At 33.1% G+C, this 18340-nt stretch overlaps 7 protein-coding genes across 7 annotated transcripts; 5 read left to right on the top strand and 2 right to left on the bottom strand.

Annotated features, from left to right (window-relative positions):
- Positions 1-426: 426 nt before the first annotated feature.
- orcF (origin recognition complex subunit 6) lies at positions 427-1824 on the top strand (the record flags this gene model as incomplete). The annotated part of the gene is made up of 3 exons (XM_004358153.1): positions 427-593; positions 731-901; positions 924-1824. 3 exons carry the CDS (start codon positions 427-429, stop codon positions 1822-1824), a joined length of 1239 nt encoding a protein of 412 aa, XP_004358210.1.
- A 369-nt stretch (positions 1825-2193) lies between these two features.
- On the top strand, positions 2194-3507 carry DFA_06966 (uncharacterized protein; the record flags this gene model as incomplete). Its single annotated transcript, XM_004358152.1, has 2 exons — positions 2194-2201; positions 3369-3507. The coding sequence occupies 2 exons, from the start codon at positions 2194-2196 to the stop codon at positions 3505-3507; spliced, it is 147 nt and encodes a 48-aa protein (XP_004358209.1).
- A 692-nt stretch (positions 3508-4199) lies between these two features.
- On the top strand, positions 4200-4625 carry DFA_06965 (uncharacterized protein; the record flags this gene model as incomplete). The annotated part of the gene is made up of 1 exon (XM_004358151.1): positions 4200-4625. The coding sequence occupies one exon, from the start codon at positions 4200-4202 to the stop codon at positions 4623-4625; it is 426 nt and encodes a 141-aa protein (XP_004358208.1).
- A 205-nt stretch (positions 4626-4830) lies between these two features.
- On the bottom strand, positions 4831-9791 carry DFA_06964 (Regulator of nonsense transcripts; the record flags this gene model as incomplete). Its single annotated transcript, XM_004358150.1, is given in 6 exon segments — positions 4831-5595; positions 5670-5692; positions 5712-6810; positions 6901-7697; positions 7765-8542; positions 8649-9791. The coding sequence occupies 6 exon segments, from the start codon at positions 9789-9791 to the stop codon at positions 4831-4833; spliced, it is 4605 nt and encodes a 1534-aa protein (XP_004358207.1).
- Positions 9792-10297: 506 nt separating this feature from the next.
- DFA_06963 (uncharacterized protein) lies at positions 10298-10789 on the top strand (the record flags this gene model as incomplete). Its single annotated transcript, XM_004358149.1, has 1 exon — positions 10298-10789. One exon carries the CDS (start codon positions 10298-10300, stop codon positions 10787-10789), a length of 492 nt encoding a protein of 163 aa, XP_004358206.1.
- A 529-nt stretch (positions 10790-11318) lies between these two features.
- DFA_06962 (uncharacterized protein) lies at positions 11319-14019 on the top strand (the record flags this gene model as incomplete). The annotated part of the gene is made up of 6 exons (XM_004358148.1): positions 11319-11378; positions 11461-11652; positions 11752-12438; positions 12583-12645; positions 13009-13200; positions 13297-14019. The coding sequence occupies 6 exons, from the start codon at positions 11319-11321 to the stop codon at positions 14017-14019; spliced, it is 1917 nt and encodes a 638-aa protein (XP_004358205.1).
- Positions 14020-14321: 302 nt separating this feature from the next.
- On the bottom strand, positions 14322-18325 carry DFA_06961 (FNIP repeat-containing protein; the record flags this gene model as incomplete). Its single annotated transcript, XM_004358147.1, has 6 exons — positions 14322-14619; positions 14692-15387; positions 15444-15520; positions 15597-15954; positions 16023-16234; positions 16298-18325. 6 exons carry the CDS (start codon positions 18323-18325, stop codon positions 14322-14324), a joined length of 3669 nt encoding a protein of 1222 aa, XP_004358204.1.
- Between the last annotated feature and the right edge of the window lie 15 nt (positions 18326-18340).

Genomic DNA, 18340 nt, shown 5'->3' with positions numbered 1-18340 from the left:
GTATTTTGTCATTTAAATTAATATTAGGGGGTTTTGGGGGGTTAGGAGTATCAACTCCTCACAAAAATGAGATAGACACGTTAATGAGGGATAAACACGGGTTCTCATAGTAAAAGGCGATAAGAACTTGCGACTGCATATCCCTCCGTATCGAGCAAATTGAGTGAAGAATCACTAACTGCTGCCCGAAACCAATTAAAAGAGCTCACCCTTGCGTGTGACTATACTCTTTTGCTTTATGGGTTAGTTCACAGTCGTGTGATGATAAATCTGTTTCTTATGAGTTTGCAGTTGGAGGACGATTCAATTTTGCAAGCATTCACCCAATCTGTCTGATGGATTGATGAAACATTGATTGATTGGTGAATCTTCATCAATCCCAATACACTATATATCCACCCCCAACACTACTAGTAGTATAAGTATATGCAAAATCAAATAGATACAATAGCAGATAACCTCCATTTAGGTCATCAAAACAAAGTAATCAGCTATGCAAAGGAGTTGTACAGAAAGAGTGTATTAAAGATTAGAAATCTTGGACAAGGTGAGGTTTGTAGGCCTGCTGCATGTTTATTATTATCCCTTCAATCGTAAGAGAGATATATTAGATAGATAGATAGAAAGAGAGAGAGAGAGAGAGAGAGAGATGAGAGAGAATGATGATTGGGTTGATTAACACAACAATAATGGTTGAATGAACCATCACTATTATTATTATTATTATTAGAAAAACACAATTAGTAAATGATGATCTTGTCAAGGCATTGATAGATTCAACAGGATCGAATGAAACATTCTTTTTTGGTGCTGTTAGATCTGTTCAAAATGCATTAGATATAAAGTATGTCGACATAGAAGTGATTATTAATATTCATTGTCCGAGTGCACTTGTACTAATGTGTATTTATTTAATATTATAGGAGACATTTATCTGTGACAGATATTGCAAATGAATTTAAATTACCAGAATTGATTGAACAGACAGAGAATCTATTAGGTCTGTACAGGCAAAAGTTGTTGGCAGGCATTGAAGAGTTACAAAGACAATACGTTGATTTTGAGAACGCAGAGTATACATCGGCCGCCTTTTACGTCATGACCCAACAAAACGACATTACAATAGATGTACCAAAGTTGGCATCTTTTAGCAAGATATCGCAACAACAATTCCAAAACATTGTCAATAGCATTACAAGCACTTGTTATCAAGGCAGTGAAGCTCCCATCAAAGTGCCAAAAACAGTTAAATTGTCTCTAAACTCTGGAAAGAAATCACCAAAAAGAGTTGGAGTTGGAGCTGGAGTTGGAATAGGTGTAGGTGTGTCTAAATCGCCAACCAAAGTATCACCACAATCACCAACAAAAGTATCACCTAGATCACCTACCAACAAATCAATAACATTTAATAATAATAATAATAATAATAATGATGAGAATAATAGTATCAATCTACCACCATTTTCAATTTCTAATCAAATTTCACCAGAATTGACAAATAATAATGAACAACAACAACAACAACAACAACAACCAATCGACCAAACAACGACAACAACTCATTCAAACCAAGATTCATTTGTAATTGATATTGACAATGATAAAGAAACAACAACAACAACATCCCAAAGTCAACAATTACCAATCATAAACAAAGATGGTAAAATGAGTATAGAAGAAGAGAAAAAATTAATTAAAAGACAAAAAGATCAACAATACGATGAATGGAAATCATCTCAACTCTCCAAACCAAAACCAACCATTTCAACAACTGCCACCAAGCAATCAACTCTTGATTCATTTTTTACAATCAAAAAATCTTAAGTTTTCTTCATCATCATCATCATCATCATCAATGCCAATGCACACATCGCACACAATGAAATGAATATTCATGGCAGCATGGGATTAGATGAGATATTGAAGGATTAAAATAATAATAATAATATAAAAAGTTGATGGGTTTCGTAAGCCCATCAATCACCAATAGCAGACAAACTAACCAACCACTCCACCCACACACATCAACAACAAATAAAGCAAAATAATAATATTATAATATTATATGGATCAATCAATTATTCATCCAAAAAAAAAAAGGTAGTACCATTTTTTTTTTCCATAGTCAAATTATAATTTTCATCTCTATCTACCTTGACATAAACAGGAATAACGGTTGGGAAACGATAAAACATGGGAATGTAGATTTTACAAGTAAAAATTAGTTAACAAACAGGGGAGAATCCGTGGTAGTCTTCAACAACGGTGGTAGCAGCAATTTTTTTGCTCGGATCAATTTTGGGTAATTCGTATCTAATTAATTCCCATCTCTCTCTTTGTACTACCAAAATTGATAGGACAAATGGTAAACAGATGGCGGTATTCGTTGTGGTAAAATGATAAAAGAATGGGATAGGATGGATAGGATAGGATGGGATGGGATGAAAAGAAAAAAAAAAAGTGGATAGATAGTAATTGTAAAATGGAACATCTTGTTGTATTGTTTTTGTTCAACTTGTGCTACATACCCCCCATCTCAATGTAATAGTAGGTCATCTCCCACCATCTATTATCCAATAATATGTTTGTACAGAGGAGGAGTGAATGTGCTTTTTACAAATTAGTATTATTATACTCAACCGTTGTTTTACAAATCTTTATTATTCAAATCTACTTTCTTTCTTTTACTCACTACATTCTCATAATCAACATGTTGTTGTTGATGAGCACAAAAACAACTGTTTTTAACAACAACAACAACTTTGGTAGATGATAATAATCGACGATACTAGATGGTAGATGGACAGTCGTGACACTGTTGTCGGTTGTCATTCATCTTCTTCTTGTCAATCTATCATACATCCTCCATATCCACTCTTGTACACTCGTTTTCTCAGACCAAATAATATTGGGATTGAACCTCTGTGTGTGTGCACGACGAGCAACCAACATCAATTATTTGATGGATGTTTTGTTTTTTTGATGGATTGTTGGATAAAGGTTGACCGTTTAAACAACACACACACCAACACCACCACCACCACACATTCATCCAAAGACATATATCACATACTGGAAATGGTGATGAGTAATTTAATATACACATACGAAATCCATCAATTCATAACACATGAATATAAATAGAGCATTAACATTTTAGATTTTAATTGTAAATCAAATCATTTGAATACATTCTACAACTTATTACAACTACTACTACTATTACAACTATTACTACTACTACAATTGTAACATCAATCATATAAAATAATCATCTCTCAGCAACAACCAAAATAATATTATTAACAAATTCCAAATATTTAATATATTTATTTGTTTCATTCCAACCACCCCTCCTGTCTTTAAAGAGAACCTACTACAACAACAACAACAACAACACAACAACAACAACAACAACAACAACAACAACAACAACAACAACAACAACAACAACAACAACAACAACAACAACAACAACTACTACTATCATCATTTCATCATCAATAATAACCACATACACATTTATATATACAACCCACCATCAAGTTGTCGATATAACAATCAAGTATCACATCATTCATTAAGGAACCAAACCCTGACTAGTTTCTATTTTTATCAAGTCAACATTCTATATAACACTTTTTTGGTCTACTCCCTACCGTACCATCTTTTTCTTCTCCATCACCCCCCAGTTGCACCACTACTCTAAACCCATCCTCCTCTTACTCTCACTATACACCACCTTGATCAATAATTCAACATAAAATAAACCAAACCATACCCACTCACCCTCCTACGAACCATACTTATCATTAAATAGGGTTTTTCCACACACATACTCTCTTTGAAAGTACCCCTACCACCACCGCCACTTCATACATACATATATATTCTTTTTTTTATTATAATATTTATATATATATACACAATCAGGCAACCTACTGCTTTCCAATTTAAAACAAAGGAAATTAAATATATTTATATATAATATACCTACTACTACTACTACTACTATATTATATAAATCTATCAATCATTCTTCTTTCTATTTTCTCCTTCCCCAACAAAACAAAATTTTTTTTTAACTATTTCCCTCCCTTTACTCAATATATATTTATATATCTATATATTCGGATTGTAAAAATAATAATTATATATAATAATAATCAAAATAATAATATTTATATAAATTAGAAAAAATGTCTAAAGTCTGTCAACAAATCTTTACAAAATTATCAATCATGTCCGAAAATAATAATAATACTACTACCGACAATAATAATGTATTTTACCCTCCACCATTGGATATTTCTGGAGATTTACATTTTGATTTTATCGATATTCCATCATCATGTATTGCCGCACCATCGGTCATTTCATCTGAACCATCAACTGTTTGTTCAAACAAAGCCTCGCATACCATCCAAAACAAAAATTCATGTTCATCTTGCAAGAAATTGGTCCAACTCTATCTGGTAAACACCTTGCAACACAAAAGAAAAAGACAACCACAACAACATCACATTCAATTACAAGTATCACACCAATGTAGTAATTCATCAAAGGTCATTTCAAAAAGCTATTCATCTAGCCCAAAACAAAAAGTTTATAGACAATTAATTTAAAAAAGAAAAATTAATTCCCCAAACCAAAATTTAATTTATACTATTATTTAAAATTATAAATAAAAAACGAACGAAAGAAATTATTATATTAGATTTTAAAAGATTATTATTATTTGTTTATTTATTTATTTATTTTTTGAAAAAAAAAAAAAAAATCGGTCAACCAAGAAATAATAATAATGACCATAAATTATTAAGATTACGGTTATTTCTTATTGTTTGAACAAAATTTCATCAAAGATGATTGGGAGAATAAATGATCATATTCAATTTTAATTGGAGTACGACCCAACATTGATTTTAATCTTGTTTCCATTGCAATGATTTCATAGACAATGACATCAAATGCAACCCGACCAACAGATGCTGCTGGATTATGACTAGTTTCAAATGGATCTTCGATGCAAATATGACGTTTATGATGATGATCCAAGTATTCCTTTGATGCCATTCTAATGTTGGTTGGTTTACCCAAACGAATAGAGATGAGCAAATTGGAGAAATTAAACTTGGAATAAAAACTAAAGAATCCATACAACAATTGAAACACTGTCATTGTATTCTTTGAGTCGAATCCTGTCATTTTTGGATCCAAAAATTTCCATCCATCAACAACACTTCTAACCAACCTATTGGGTGGAGTAGATGAGTCTATTTGTTGCAACGATGGGAGAACAGGTGGTTGAATGGTTTGTAAATAGAAAACAACCATATTCAACCAACTGTATGATGAAAGTGTACCAACACTTGCATCATTGATATCCTTTTGCGATGACCAATACTTGACAAGCAACATGAGTTGTTTGGCTCTTGGATCCATATTCGCATAGGATTGAATTAATAATGAATTACCAATAGCTAATCTATTATTAAAACACATATCATATGATATATTATGTAATGTATCTGTAAACTTTAAAATTGGTACTCTTGAAAATTGTATAATTTTCTCCAATTTAAAATGTTTTGACTTAAAAAAAAAAAAAGAAAAAGAATGGAAAGTTAATATATTATTTCATTTGTTTGACTTTTACTTTTACTTACATCTTTTAATACAAATAGCAACTCTTAACATTAATTTAATACCTTGAGCTGTTTTCATATCTTCTCTTGTAGAGAAGCAAACATCAAGATCACTTGATTCCAATTGAATACCATTGACAAATGATCCGTATGGTTTGACATTACATTCTGGGAATGAGGCGGCACAATAAAGTTGGAGAGCCATCCAACTGGTATTCTTGACAAAAACATTTTTACATCTCTTTTCGTGACACAACATTACCAAGTAATGATTCATATGTCTATGATCTTCAACACCAAGGAAAGGATTAAATGTTGAATTTGTTTTGGTAGTGTCTAGATTTTGCTTCTTGATCAACTCTCTTAACTTTTTCCAAATGTTTCTTCTGGTTTCCTTTAATTGAAGTTTGGTCTCTGGTGTCAATCTAATATCTTGTAATCCATGATACTTTATAAGATTTTCTTCAACCACTTTAACCATCTCTGCATTACGTGTCGAAATAGAGTTGTCATCATCACTATTACTTGCAAATAATGTCAATGATTTGAATGAACTTAACAATGATGCAAAGAGTGAAGATTCTTGAATGGTGGTTTGTTGTTGGTCCTCTTCATCTTTTTCATCTTCATCATCTTCATCATCATCGTGATCATCTTCACCATCACTAATATCATGGAATATTCTATCATCGTTGGAATCATAAAATTCTTTAATTTCTTCAAATTCCTCTTTAGTGGCAACGATTAGACCTTCTGGATGTCTAAGATCATGTTGTCTAACTTGTTCTTGGAGTACCTCGATACCTTTGGAATCGATTGTAACATATTTTCCAATCCTGTCCTTGATAAAACGAAGGTAGGCACCCCAATTTGGATCTTGTTCCAAAAGTGAAGAATAACCAACCACATAGATAGCTCTTCTCGCACGAGTAATACCGACATTGATACGACGAGTATCACGAAGGAATCCAATCTTTTTGTTTCTTACACAAGAGAATATAATAATATCCTTTTCAGCACCTTGGAAGCCATCGACGGTATTTACAACAACATCCATCTTTTCATTAAATGCTCCTTTTGCTTCCAACAATTCTTTCTTTTGTAATTTATATGGTGTAATAATACCAACACTCATTTTTTTAACTTCTGGATATTCTTGTACCTAAGAAATCAAAATAAAAATAAATAAATAAATAAATAAATAATTAAATATTTAACTTTGTTGTTTGTTTGTTTGATTTTGTTTGCATACCAATTTTTTTAATAAAACATAAACCAATTTAATTTCCAAATTATTTTTGATAGATTTACCAATAGTTGTATCTTCTTGAGAATCTGGAATATGATAAAAATTAATTGGTCCATACTTTTTATCATTGTAAAATGAATTACTGTATTTGACTACATTTTCACCATCCTTTAATTTTGCTTGATAGAATTGATCGGATGGGAACTTTGAAATGGATGGATGCATACGATATTGTGTATCGAGCATATGAACGGGAAGATAATTTGATAATCTTTCAAACAACGACACATCATAATTGAATCTACTAGAAATATCAGAGAATACAGTTGGTGGAAGTTGTTTTGGATCACCAATTAAAATAACCTTTGATCTGAAATTTCTGAGCAGTGGAATCAAAGTTGATGGTTCACACGATTGAGTAGACTCGTCTACAATAATGATCGATGGTCTACACCCAGCCTTTGCTAGCATGGTTGATGCAGATCCAGATAATGTTGAAAGGACGATTCTGGCACTTCGAATCATCATGATTCTTCTCTTTAGATCATCAATCCTGCTTGTACAAATTGGATGTAACTTTTCATTGATCACTTCCAATCTACTTCCCAAACGAACTGCACCAGGTCTTTCATTTTCCTCTTCTTCAGAAACTAATCCATCGCGCAAAAATCTAATACCAATTTCATCAACTGCAGTATTACTTGGCGCACAAACCAATATTTGGCATTGTGGAGGCAATATACTATGATATATACCAAGTAAACTAAGAATAGTTGTTGTTTTACCTGTTCCAGGTGGTCCTATTAAAATAAATAAAAAATAATATTAATATTTAATAACTATCTTTTTTTTTTTTGTTTGACATACCTTGAATTAAAGTTAATTCATCTTGAATCATACATTGTTTGATTGCAATCATTTGAGAAGGATTTAAAGGTAATTTATCTTGTAATCGTTTTGGGATTGCATAACTAGGTGAAGGTTTTTTGTTTTCAAGGTATTGTTCGGGTGTGAGGATAAGGGGACCCAATGAATGTGATATAAACCTTTGAATGGCATTGTATTCTCTTTGAAAGGTTGTAAGGTTGGATATACGAGCAATATGTACCTTTCCTTTACTCTTTTTAATGTCATACAATGCATCGATAAACTCGGTTGTATGAGGGTAGTTGGTTTGATCCTCCAAGATACGTATAGAGTATCTCTTTAAGGATGGGTTCTTTCTATCAGTGACTGCACTGTCCACCAACCCAAACACATGAACTGGTCTCTTTACACCTTCTTTAATTACAAGTAACATGAGATCCGATTGAAACAATGCCTGATCGGGATCGTTGAGTCGTTGACAAAATTTTAAACAAACTCCTTCAACATTGTCACGTGTTTCAGCCAAAATGTCAATAGAGATTGGCATTGTCTTAATTCTTATATAATCCATCTCACCATTATCTCTAATCTCTACACCATTTTCTTCACATTCCTGTGTGATTTGAGTACGTAATTCTTCAAACATCAAAGGTACCATATCTTGTATATATTCTCCATGTGTTCTTTCATCCTTGTAACTAAAAGGTACAAGATAATGTGACAAAAATCCTATTCTCTTTGGTTGGCATAATAAAATTAAATCTATAATTTGTCCTGCCTAAATAATTAAATAAATCAAGAGACAAAGAGAGAGAGAGAGAGTTAAGAAAAAAAAAAATAATTGATAGAGATATTTGTTTGTTTTTTTTGAAAAATATACATACATTTTTACCAATACAATTAATATAATCTATTTGTTTTTGTGATGGTCTATAAGGAGCAAGTGGAACACTAGTAGGGGTTGATCCTCCAACAGAACTTGGACCTCTTTTTAAAATTGCTTTTGTTTTTTTGAGGTAGTTCTTTTCATCATATAATTTGGAAAGTTGGTCTTGTGTATCACGACGGATTACCCTTATCCTTTCCTCCAAATCTCTTCTGAGTTTGTTTCGGTTTGGATCGGATTGAGGTACATTGGCCAAATTTGTTTTGAGTTGAGCGATTGCATTGGCCGATGCCAGTTGAGCCGTTCTAATCTGTTGATAGATATTTCTCATTTCATTGTTTACTTTTTGAAGTTGAGTTGTGAGTGGAAGAGGAGCAACAACTGTGACGGCTGCTGCTGCTGCTGCTGGTTTGGAAGGTGGTAATGTTGGTATGGGTTTGGCCACTGTGACGACTGCTGCTGCTGCTGGCTTGGCAGGTGGTAATGTTGGCATGTGTTTGAGAGCTGTTGCCGGTGCCGGTGCAGGTTTAGCAGCAGCAACAGGTGACTGGACAATGGTAGTTGATTTTAACTTTTCAATTTGAACTGTTAAATCCCTTAAATCAGCTCTATGGTTTCTCAGTTGTTTTGAAACAGCCTTTCTCTTGCTTTTGAGCATTGCCTTCTTTTCATCCGTATCACTTGGACTCTTGGATGGAATTTTCTTTCTTTCCGACTTTAATTGCAATATCTTTGCTTCAATCGTCTGAGATCTTGATAATAGTGTTTGAAGGTTACTATGTTGTGGTGGTGGAGGTTGAACCACCGGTGGAAGTGGAACAGCTTTTACAACAGGAGGAGTTGGTTTCTTAACAAGAGGAGGAGGAGGAGGAGGAGGAGTTGTTTTCTTAACAGGAGTGTTGATCAATATATTTCTTTGTCTAATGCATTCTCTGTTCTTTAATGTTTCAGCATCTAACAAAGCTTTCTTTCTAATCTCTAGATCTTGAACGAGCTTGGTTGTTGCAGAGGTCTGTGGTTGTTGTTTCTGTGCTTTTCTGATGGCATCGTTGTATTGAGCTCTAATGTCTCTGATCCGAGTTTGGCAACTGTGCATCACCTGACCAAGACGATCTATTTCTTTGTCCACTACCGACGCCATTTTTGAATGGATTCAAGTAGAAGAGGAAAAGAAGAGGGATGGAAGGATGTTTGAATGATTGCTTGTTTGTCGTTGTAGTAGTACAATAAATGATCAAAAGGCAGCAAACCTCATTTGACGACAAACGAAAAAAAGAGAAAAATATAGGATGGATGTCCAAAACCGACAAGTCGCCGATCATCTCATCTTGTGACCTGATCTCGATTGTTTGAATAAAACCCCTTCCTAACATTTTGCCTTTCTAAATATCTATCTATATATCTACCTATCTATGGACTACAGAACACAACTACTTGAAGTATCACCTTTTTTTTTTTTTTTTTTTTTTTGTATTGATTATTTTTCAAACCCCACCCACTACAGACAGGTTGTTTAATTCACCTCTCCTCATCATTCAATCACATGACAGCTCAGTTTAGTGATCTATAGATCACTTGAGGGTCTGTGGATGATAATCTAGAAAGTCAAGAATGTTTGATTATAGTTTCTCATTTTAGTAGAGAACGATGGGAGGTACTGGTTCATTAGGAATTGCAACCGTTTCAAAGACTGGTCAATTAGTAAAGGATCCTTACTATGTTGGTCCAATCGGTACAACTTATGAATGGTACACTACTTCATACCAATATGAAAGTGGTCGTGACTCTGTCTATCTTGTAGTATCGGGTCCACAAATATTTGTCTATGATTTCGAGAATTCCAAGACTGATGATCTCGATCTTTCCATGAACGGCCGATACAATATCCCAAGTGGTTGTTTTGATGGTCACAATAACTACTATTTCATGGAAATCAATGATGATGATTATAGTCAATTCACATTATCATCCTATTCGTTTGCAGATGAACAACAATCCGACAATGTCAACGTTACTGGTATTTCAGCCAACTCTGATACCTACCTTTACTGTTCCAACAAACAAGTCTATGCTCTTGCCTATGATACCATCAATCCTACCAATATGTCGTTATACCTAATCGATACCAATCAAGATTGAGCCACTCTCGCCTACAATGTCGACCGGTCTCATGAACTCTCAATGTTTGATTCATTGACAAATACTTTGTCTTGCTCTCTACCGATTCTGACGGTCAATTCTATTTAACCACATTCGATCTTAACCTTAACCATGTTGTCTCCAAGATCCATGTCCAAGGTCAAGTAGATATTCGTTCAAATGCATCAGGTGTCTTTTAAAAAATTAAATAAAATTAATAAATAAATAATTAATAAGTAATTGGCCAATTACTTATTCAAGTTCAAAGAGATTTCTTTTTAACAAACAATAAAAATCATCACTCGCAACAAACAAGAGGGTCGGAGCCGGAAATGACGTCGACAGGCAGATCGGACCAAGGTGGGGCTCGGTTTTACGGTGCCGTTTTTTGAAAACCCAAGATGGACCTTGAAATTTACAACGACAAAGATATTTTTTGTCGACTGTATAAATTTTAATTATAATTAATGATCCAGAATTGTAATACTATACGTCATCTAGAGGAGCATCACTTTCATTTGTAATTAGAATGAAAATGAATTTTAAACTCTCTCCTTATCTTTTATTTCTAGTTGCAGCAGTATGTAGTGTAAGTATAAAAGAATAATATTTATTTATTTTTCTGATTAATATATTTACATATTTTTATTCCAATTAACAACTATCTATAGATTTATAGCTCTATGGTTGTGACTGCAACACCACCAAGCAATCTCTACATGTATTCAGTTGACCGATTACTCATTCTTGTTGGATTGACAAAGATCAATCTTGAAACTGGAGCCGTCAACTCTACCACACTTCCCATGTTCCAAGATGATATTTGGTTACAAAGATTTTTAGGTGTTGATGCCAATGATAATGTATGTATCCAAACAAACAAACAAACAAACTAACAAACAAACTAAATATAAATATATAAATAATTAATTGATTTTTTTTTTTTTTTTTTTGGTTTGTAGTTTAAACTTTTAGCAATGAATCATTCAGGTGGATTTGGAGTATTGACGGTTTCACCACAATCTGGGGAATTATTAAATACACCTTCCTATGCAGGTCCGATATCTACAACTTATGAATGGTACGACACTTCCTATCAATATGATAGTGGTCGTAATGCAGTATACCTTATTGTCACGGGTGCTGGAGCGCCACGTTTGTTGGAGTATAACTTGGCCGATTCATCGACCAATATTGTCCAACTTTCCATGTCTGAACTATACAATATTCCAAGTGGTTGTTTTGACGGTGTTGATAACTACTATTTCATGAATATCATTGACGATAACTTTAGTGCCTTCCAACTATCATCCTACTCGTTTGCCAGTCAACAACAATCCAACAATGTCAACGTTACTGGTATTTCACCCAATTCAGATACCTACCTTTACTGTGCCAACAAACAAGTCTATGTTCTTGCCTATAATACTATCAACCCTACAAACTTGACATTATATCTTTTAGATACCTCCCAAGCCACCGCCACTCCAATCTACAGTAACGTTGATACCGGTCTAATGAACTCTCTCAATCTATGGTTCATCGACAACTACTTTGTATTGCTTACCTTGTCGTCAGACACCCAAGAATTCTATTTGACCACTGTCGATCTCAACATCAAACAAGTTGTCTCCACTACACTCGTCCAAGCAAATACTTTTGATCTCTATTCACAAGCTTCTGGTGTCTTTTAATAAATAAATACGCAAACAAACAAACAACAACAATCTTTAGAATGAAAGATGATTGATGTTGGTTAATCGTATTTAAAAGATTTATTTGATTGTTTTTAGAGAGCTGAGAGTATGATGAGCGCGGATACCATCTTTTCCTTTTGTCTCGAAGGTGAAAGAAAAGTTTTCCGATTTTTTCAAAGATAAATTTAAATATCCTGTAAACCACTGGGTTTCAAACTTTTATATTATATTATATAATATAATATTAAATTTTAATTTTAATGTTAAAAACGAGAGGCACCACTGATTGTGACGACTCTTGGTTCCTCGGTTGATCATTCTTTTTATTCGTCTTTCTTTCAAAGCAACCACAAACACACCACAATTAAAAATGTATTTAAAATATTCTTTTTTATTTTCACTAATTTTATGTGTGAGTATTCATTCGTTCAAACAACAAAGATCGCGCAGAAATCATTAAAAGAGATAAAAGATGAATTAACATACATATTTATCTTTTATATTTAATTTAATTATTATTAGAGTATCTACTATGTAGCAGCAACACCACCAAGCAACCTATACATCTATACAAACAACTACTCTGATCACTCTATTGATTTGAGTACGATCAACATTGCTAGTGGAACTGTCAAGAATACTACACTATCTGTCAATACCTTACAAAATGGTTCATGGTTTCAAAGATTCTTGGGTGTTGATACCAATGGAAATGTATGTATTCAACAACAACTATATAATATATATATTTTTACGTATCTGTGATCATTATAACTAATAATATTATTGTTTGTTTTATATTTTTTTTAGTTTTTGATTTTAGTAGAGAATACTAGTTTTGCTTATAGTATTATGACTGTTTCACCATCTGGTAATTTGATTAGTTCAACTCCATATGTTGGTTCTGTTAAACCAGACTTTACATGGTACTTGACTTCATACCAATATGATAGTAATCGTAATTCGGTCTATCTTATTGAAGGTGGTCCAGAAACAGGTCCCCAATTGTTTGTCTATGACTTTGGTCATTCAGCCACCAAGGTCATCACACTCGCCATGCCAGAAGGGTACAGTATTCCATCTGGTTGTTTCGACGGTCAAAACAATTACTATTTCATGGATGTCTCTGACAATGACAATAGTATATTTGTATTGTCATACTATTCATTGGCCACCTACCAACAATCGAGTATTGTCAATGTGACTGGTATTGCTCCCAACCTTGACACTTATCTTTTCTCTGCCAACAAACAAATCTATGCCGTTACCCGTAACTCTCCCAATGCATTGTCATTGTACCTAATCGATACCGTCCAAGCTACTGCCACCCTCACCTACAGTGACGCTGATACCGGTCTCCCATTCTCTCTCAATCTCTGGTTTGTTGACAATTACTTTGTCTATCTTTCATTGTCATCGTCGGACAACCAATACTACTTGACCACCATCGATCTCAACTCCAACCAAATTGTCTCCCAGTCTCAAGTTCAAGGACAAGTAGATATTCATTCACCAACTTCTGGTGTCTACTAAATTGTTTAATAATAAAACAAGACTGGTGACGACTCGGTCATTGTTTAAACAACAAATCGTGTAATTAATCAATTTATTGAAATTAATTATTAAATGTATAAGTTATAGGACACACCAATCTGATATTTGGATCCTCTTGAGAAAAGTAAGAATGAATCAATACGATTCTTGACAAAAACTATTTGGTAAACCGGGTGTCTACCAAACATGTGTTAACCTGTTTAATATATCAGCCATTTATTTCTTTGTTTTATTGTTATTGCTTTTTGAAAGATGAGAGAAAACCTTTTTCATCTTTGAATTCAATCAACAGATGTTTTGTTGTAAATCAATCTAATATTTAGATATTGATTATGTTCAAACACTTGATGAATATCATCTTCATCCAATTCAAATAGTTTCTCCATTTTCTTTAGGGGGTATTCAGAGTCGGGTTGGCATTCGACAAAGTGTTGGTTGATTGATTCAAATTCTGTTCTACCGATTTGACAAAATAAATGTGGATAGATTGATGCTTGAACATATGATATCACTTTGACATCTTCTAGATTGATTGATAATTTGATGTTATTATTCTTCCACTCTAGTATATTATCGCTCCTATATTTGAAAAAAATATTATAATTCTTCCGGTTAGCATCATTGTTGATTTTGTATGACCAGATAACATACCTCTTGATATCACCAATTCCATAAGATTGCTCACCGATTGTTAAGATGAAATTAGGTTTGTTTTTTATAAATGAGTTGATGGTAGTCTGTTCGGAATCTTGGCAGTGGTAGACATTTATACTTTTCAATGCTTGATCACTCCAATTGACAAATACATTGGACAGAGTATGGTTCCAATTAGAGGTGGTTATATGTATTGTAGGCATAGAAAATGATCCCAACGATTGATTGAATGATTTTCCTAAAACTAAATGTTTTAATGACCTTGGAAATGATACAATGTCACTATTAAATGATGATCCGAATATCAATGTTTCAACACTATCTGGAATATCACCCCATGTGATTGGTTGATTAAAGTTTCCCAACAACTTTAATTTTAACAGTGTTGGTGGAAGTAATCCTTCGAGGGGACTGTTGAATTCACCATCCAATATTAATGTTGTTGTGTTTGTTAGAATTTGTCGTCGATCGATTAAAAATGATGTGATTCTTTGTGTGTGTTCGTTGACTATTTCTCCAACCAAATCATCCAATGAAAGACGATCATCAGGTGTTTCGATTAATAGATTCTTGACAAAATTAATTAAATATTCAGAGTATCTATCTGTTGATATTTTAATATGGTTCGTATCAAAGTTGTTATTTTTGTGGTTGTTGACAAATTCAATTCTATGACCGATATCATCTGGGTGACTGTGAAATGGTAAGTTGGTTGTCAATAAAGTTGTTTGTCAAATAAAAAATCTTACCAAGAAAGTAAATGTAAAATAGTTGAACCAACTGAATATATATCACTTGAGGGGTAATATTTCTTTTGTTTTGATTCCTATTATACAGTTATCATTTAAAAAAAAATGTTATTCTAGCATGATTAATCTATAAACATAAAAATATGTACATACTGGTGAGTAATATCCTTTTGTTCCACGAGAGGCAAGTGTTTTGGCTATCTTAATAGCATATTGTGCTGTTGTTTGATTGGAGTCATTATTTTCTTGATTATTATTTGTGACTTTATCAATCTTGGCATTAGAAACTGATGTATTATGATCAACGTAAGTGTGACAACAACCAAAATCACCAAGAACGATTTCACCATCATTTCCAATGAAAAGATTGAGTGGTTTAATATCAAGATGTGCAAGATTGTGTTGTGATAGTTTTTCAAGTATGAGGAATAATCGTCGAATATAGACCCATATTTCTGATTCTGGAATATATTTATATTCTGGAAGAGGTTGTTGTTTTTGAGAGATATTCCTAAAAAGAGTTGTTCGTGTTAAATATGGTCAATCAATGGTAAACTTCTAATAATTAGAATGACATACCATTTAGTCATTGATTGAAATAATTGTTCTAAATCACCACCTTCACAGAAATGTGTCAAAATATATATCTTTTTTAAATCACTGTCATCTTGGTGATCTTTGTATTGTACAAACATAGAGTCACTGATGAATAATTTCATCGTTGTGATTTCAAATTGTACTTTGTTGTAGATTGATTGATTGGAGGAGTAATCTATTTCTTTGTAAACAAACTAAAAGATAGGTTAAACATCAAAGTAATTATTATATTTTTGTTTCGGATTTTTAATACATACTAATACACCGGATTCGCTCATAACAAAGATTACTTGGTTGTCAGAGTATGGAAAAGGGTGTAATTTGAAATATTTGTGGTTGTTGACTGTAACATAATCTGTGGATTTGATGGGATATACCATTAAATAGTTGGGGTCGTAATTGATAGAGTTGGGATTTGGGTTGAATGTTGTGAGTGTTAGAATGTTGTTCTGCCCATTGTACCATGACGTTATTTTTGGAAGAATTTTGATATTTGGCAGTTTGATTACTCCAAGCGACCCTAGTTTAATAAAGTTTCTGTTGGCAATCGTTTGTTTGAAATCAACTAAAACTCTTGTTGGCGAAATTTCGATATTTATGTGACCAAATAACAATGATTGTAGTGATGTTGGTAATACTCCAACTGATAGGCGTTGATTATAGGAACTACCAAACTCTAATGATTGTAGTGATGTTGGTAATACTCCAACTGATAGAGGTTGATTATATTTATAACCAAACACCAATGATTGTAATGATGTTGGTAATACTCCAACTGATAGAGGTTGATTATAATCATCACCAAACACCAATGATTGTAATGATGATGGTAATACTCCAACTGATAGTGGTTGATTGTAATCATCACCAAACACCAATGATTGTAATGATGATGGTAATACTCCAACTGATATAGGTTGATTATATTTATAACCAAACACCAATGATTGTAATGATGAAGGTAATACTCCAACTGATAGTGGTTGATTGTAATCATCACCAAACACCAATGATTGTAATGATGATGGTAATACTCCAACTGATATATGTTGATTATAGTAGTAACCAAACACCAATGATTGTAATGATGATGGTAATACTCCAACTGATAGTGGTTGATTATAATCATGACCAAACATCAATGATTGTAATGATGATGGTAATACTCCAACTGATAGAGGTTGATTATATTTATAACCAAACACCAATGATTGTAATGATGATGGTAATTCTCCAACTGATAGAGGTTGGTAATAGTTCCAACCAAACACCAATGATTGTAATGATGATGGTAATTCTCCAACTGATAGAGGTTGATTATATCTCCAACTAAATCCCAATGATTGTAACGATGGTGGTAATACTCTAATTGGTAGTGGTTGATTATATTTACCACTAAAACTCAATGATTTTAATGATGATGGTAATACTCCAACTGATAGAGGTTGGTAATAGTTCCAACCAAACTCCAATGATTGTAATGATGTTGGTAATACTCCAACTGATAGTGGTTGATTATATTCCAAACCAAACTTCAATGATTGTAATGATGATGGTAATACTCCAACTGATAGTGGTTGATTGTAATCATCACCAAACACCAATGATTGTAATGATGATGGTAATACTCCAACTGATAGAGGTTGGTAATAGTTCCAACCAAACACCAATGATTGTAATGATGATGGTAATACTCCAACTGATAGTGGTTGATTATATTCATCACCAAACACCAATGATTGTAATGATGATGGTAATTCTCCAACTGATAGTGGTTGATTGTAATCATCACCAAACACCAATGATTGTAATGATGATGGTAATACTCCAACTGATAGTGGTTGATTATAATAATGACCAAACATCAATGATTGTAATGATGTTGGTAATACTCCAACTGATAGTGGTTGATTATAGTAACTACCAAACCTCAATGATTGTAATGATGATGGTAATACTCCAACTGATAGACGTTGATTATATCCAACACCAAACACCAATGATTGTAATGATGATGGTAATACTCCAACTGATAGACGTTGATTATATTCATCACCAAACACCAATGATTGTAATGATGATGGTAATACTCCAACTGTTAGCGGTTGATTATATTCATCACCAAACACCAATGATTGTAATGATGATGATAATACTCCAACTGTTAGAAATTGATTATAATCATTAGCAAAAGTCAATGATAGTAATATTGGATTGATTTTGTCCTCGATTGTATCTGAGGAAGTTTGTTGGGTGTCAGAGATATCGTTTGCTGTATCAGCCATTATAATGACTTTGTC

Source organism: Cavenderia fasciculata, assembly GCF_000203815.1.
Source record: "Cavenderia fasciculata unplaced genomic scaffold Scf_ET2XIPL01CNAVH-3, whole genome shotgun sequence".
NCBI classification, from domain to species: domain Eukaryota; phylum Evosea; class Eumycetozoa; order Acytosteliales; family Cavenderiaceae; genus Cavenderia; species Cavenderia fasciculata.
Note: the sequence above shows the minus strand (reverse complement) of the source record. Positions and strands in the feature narration are given on the sequence as shown.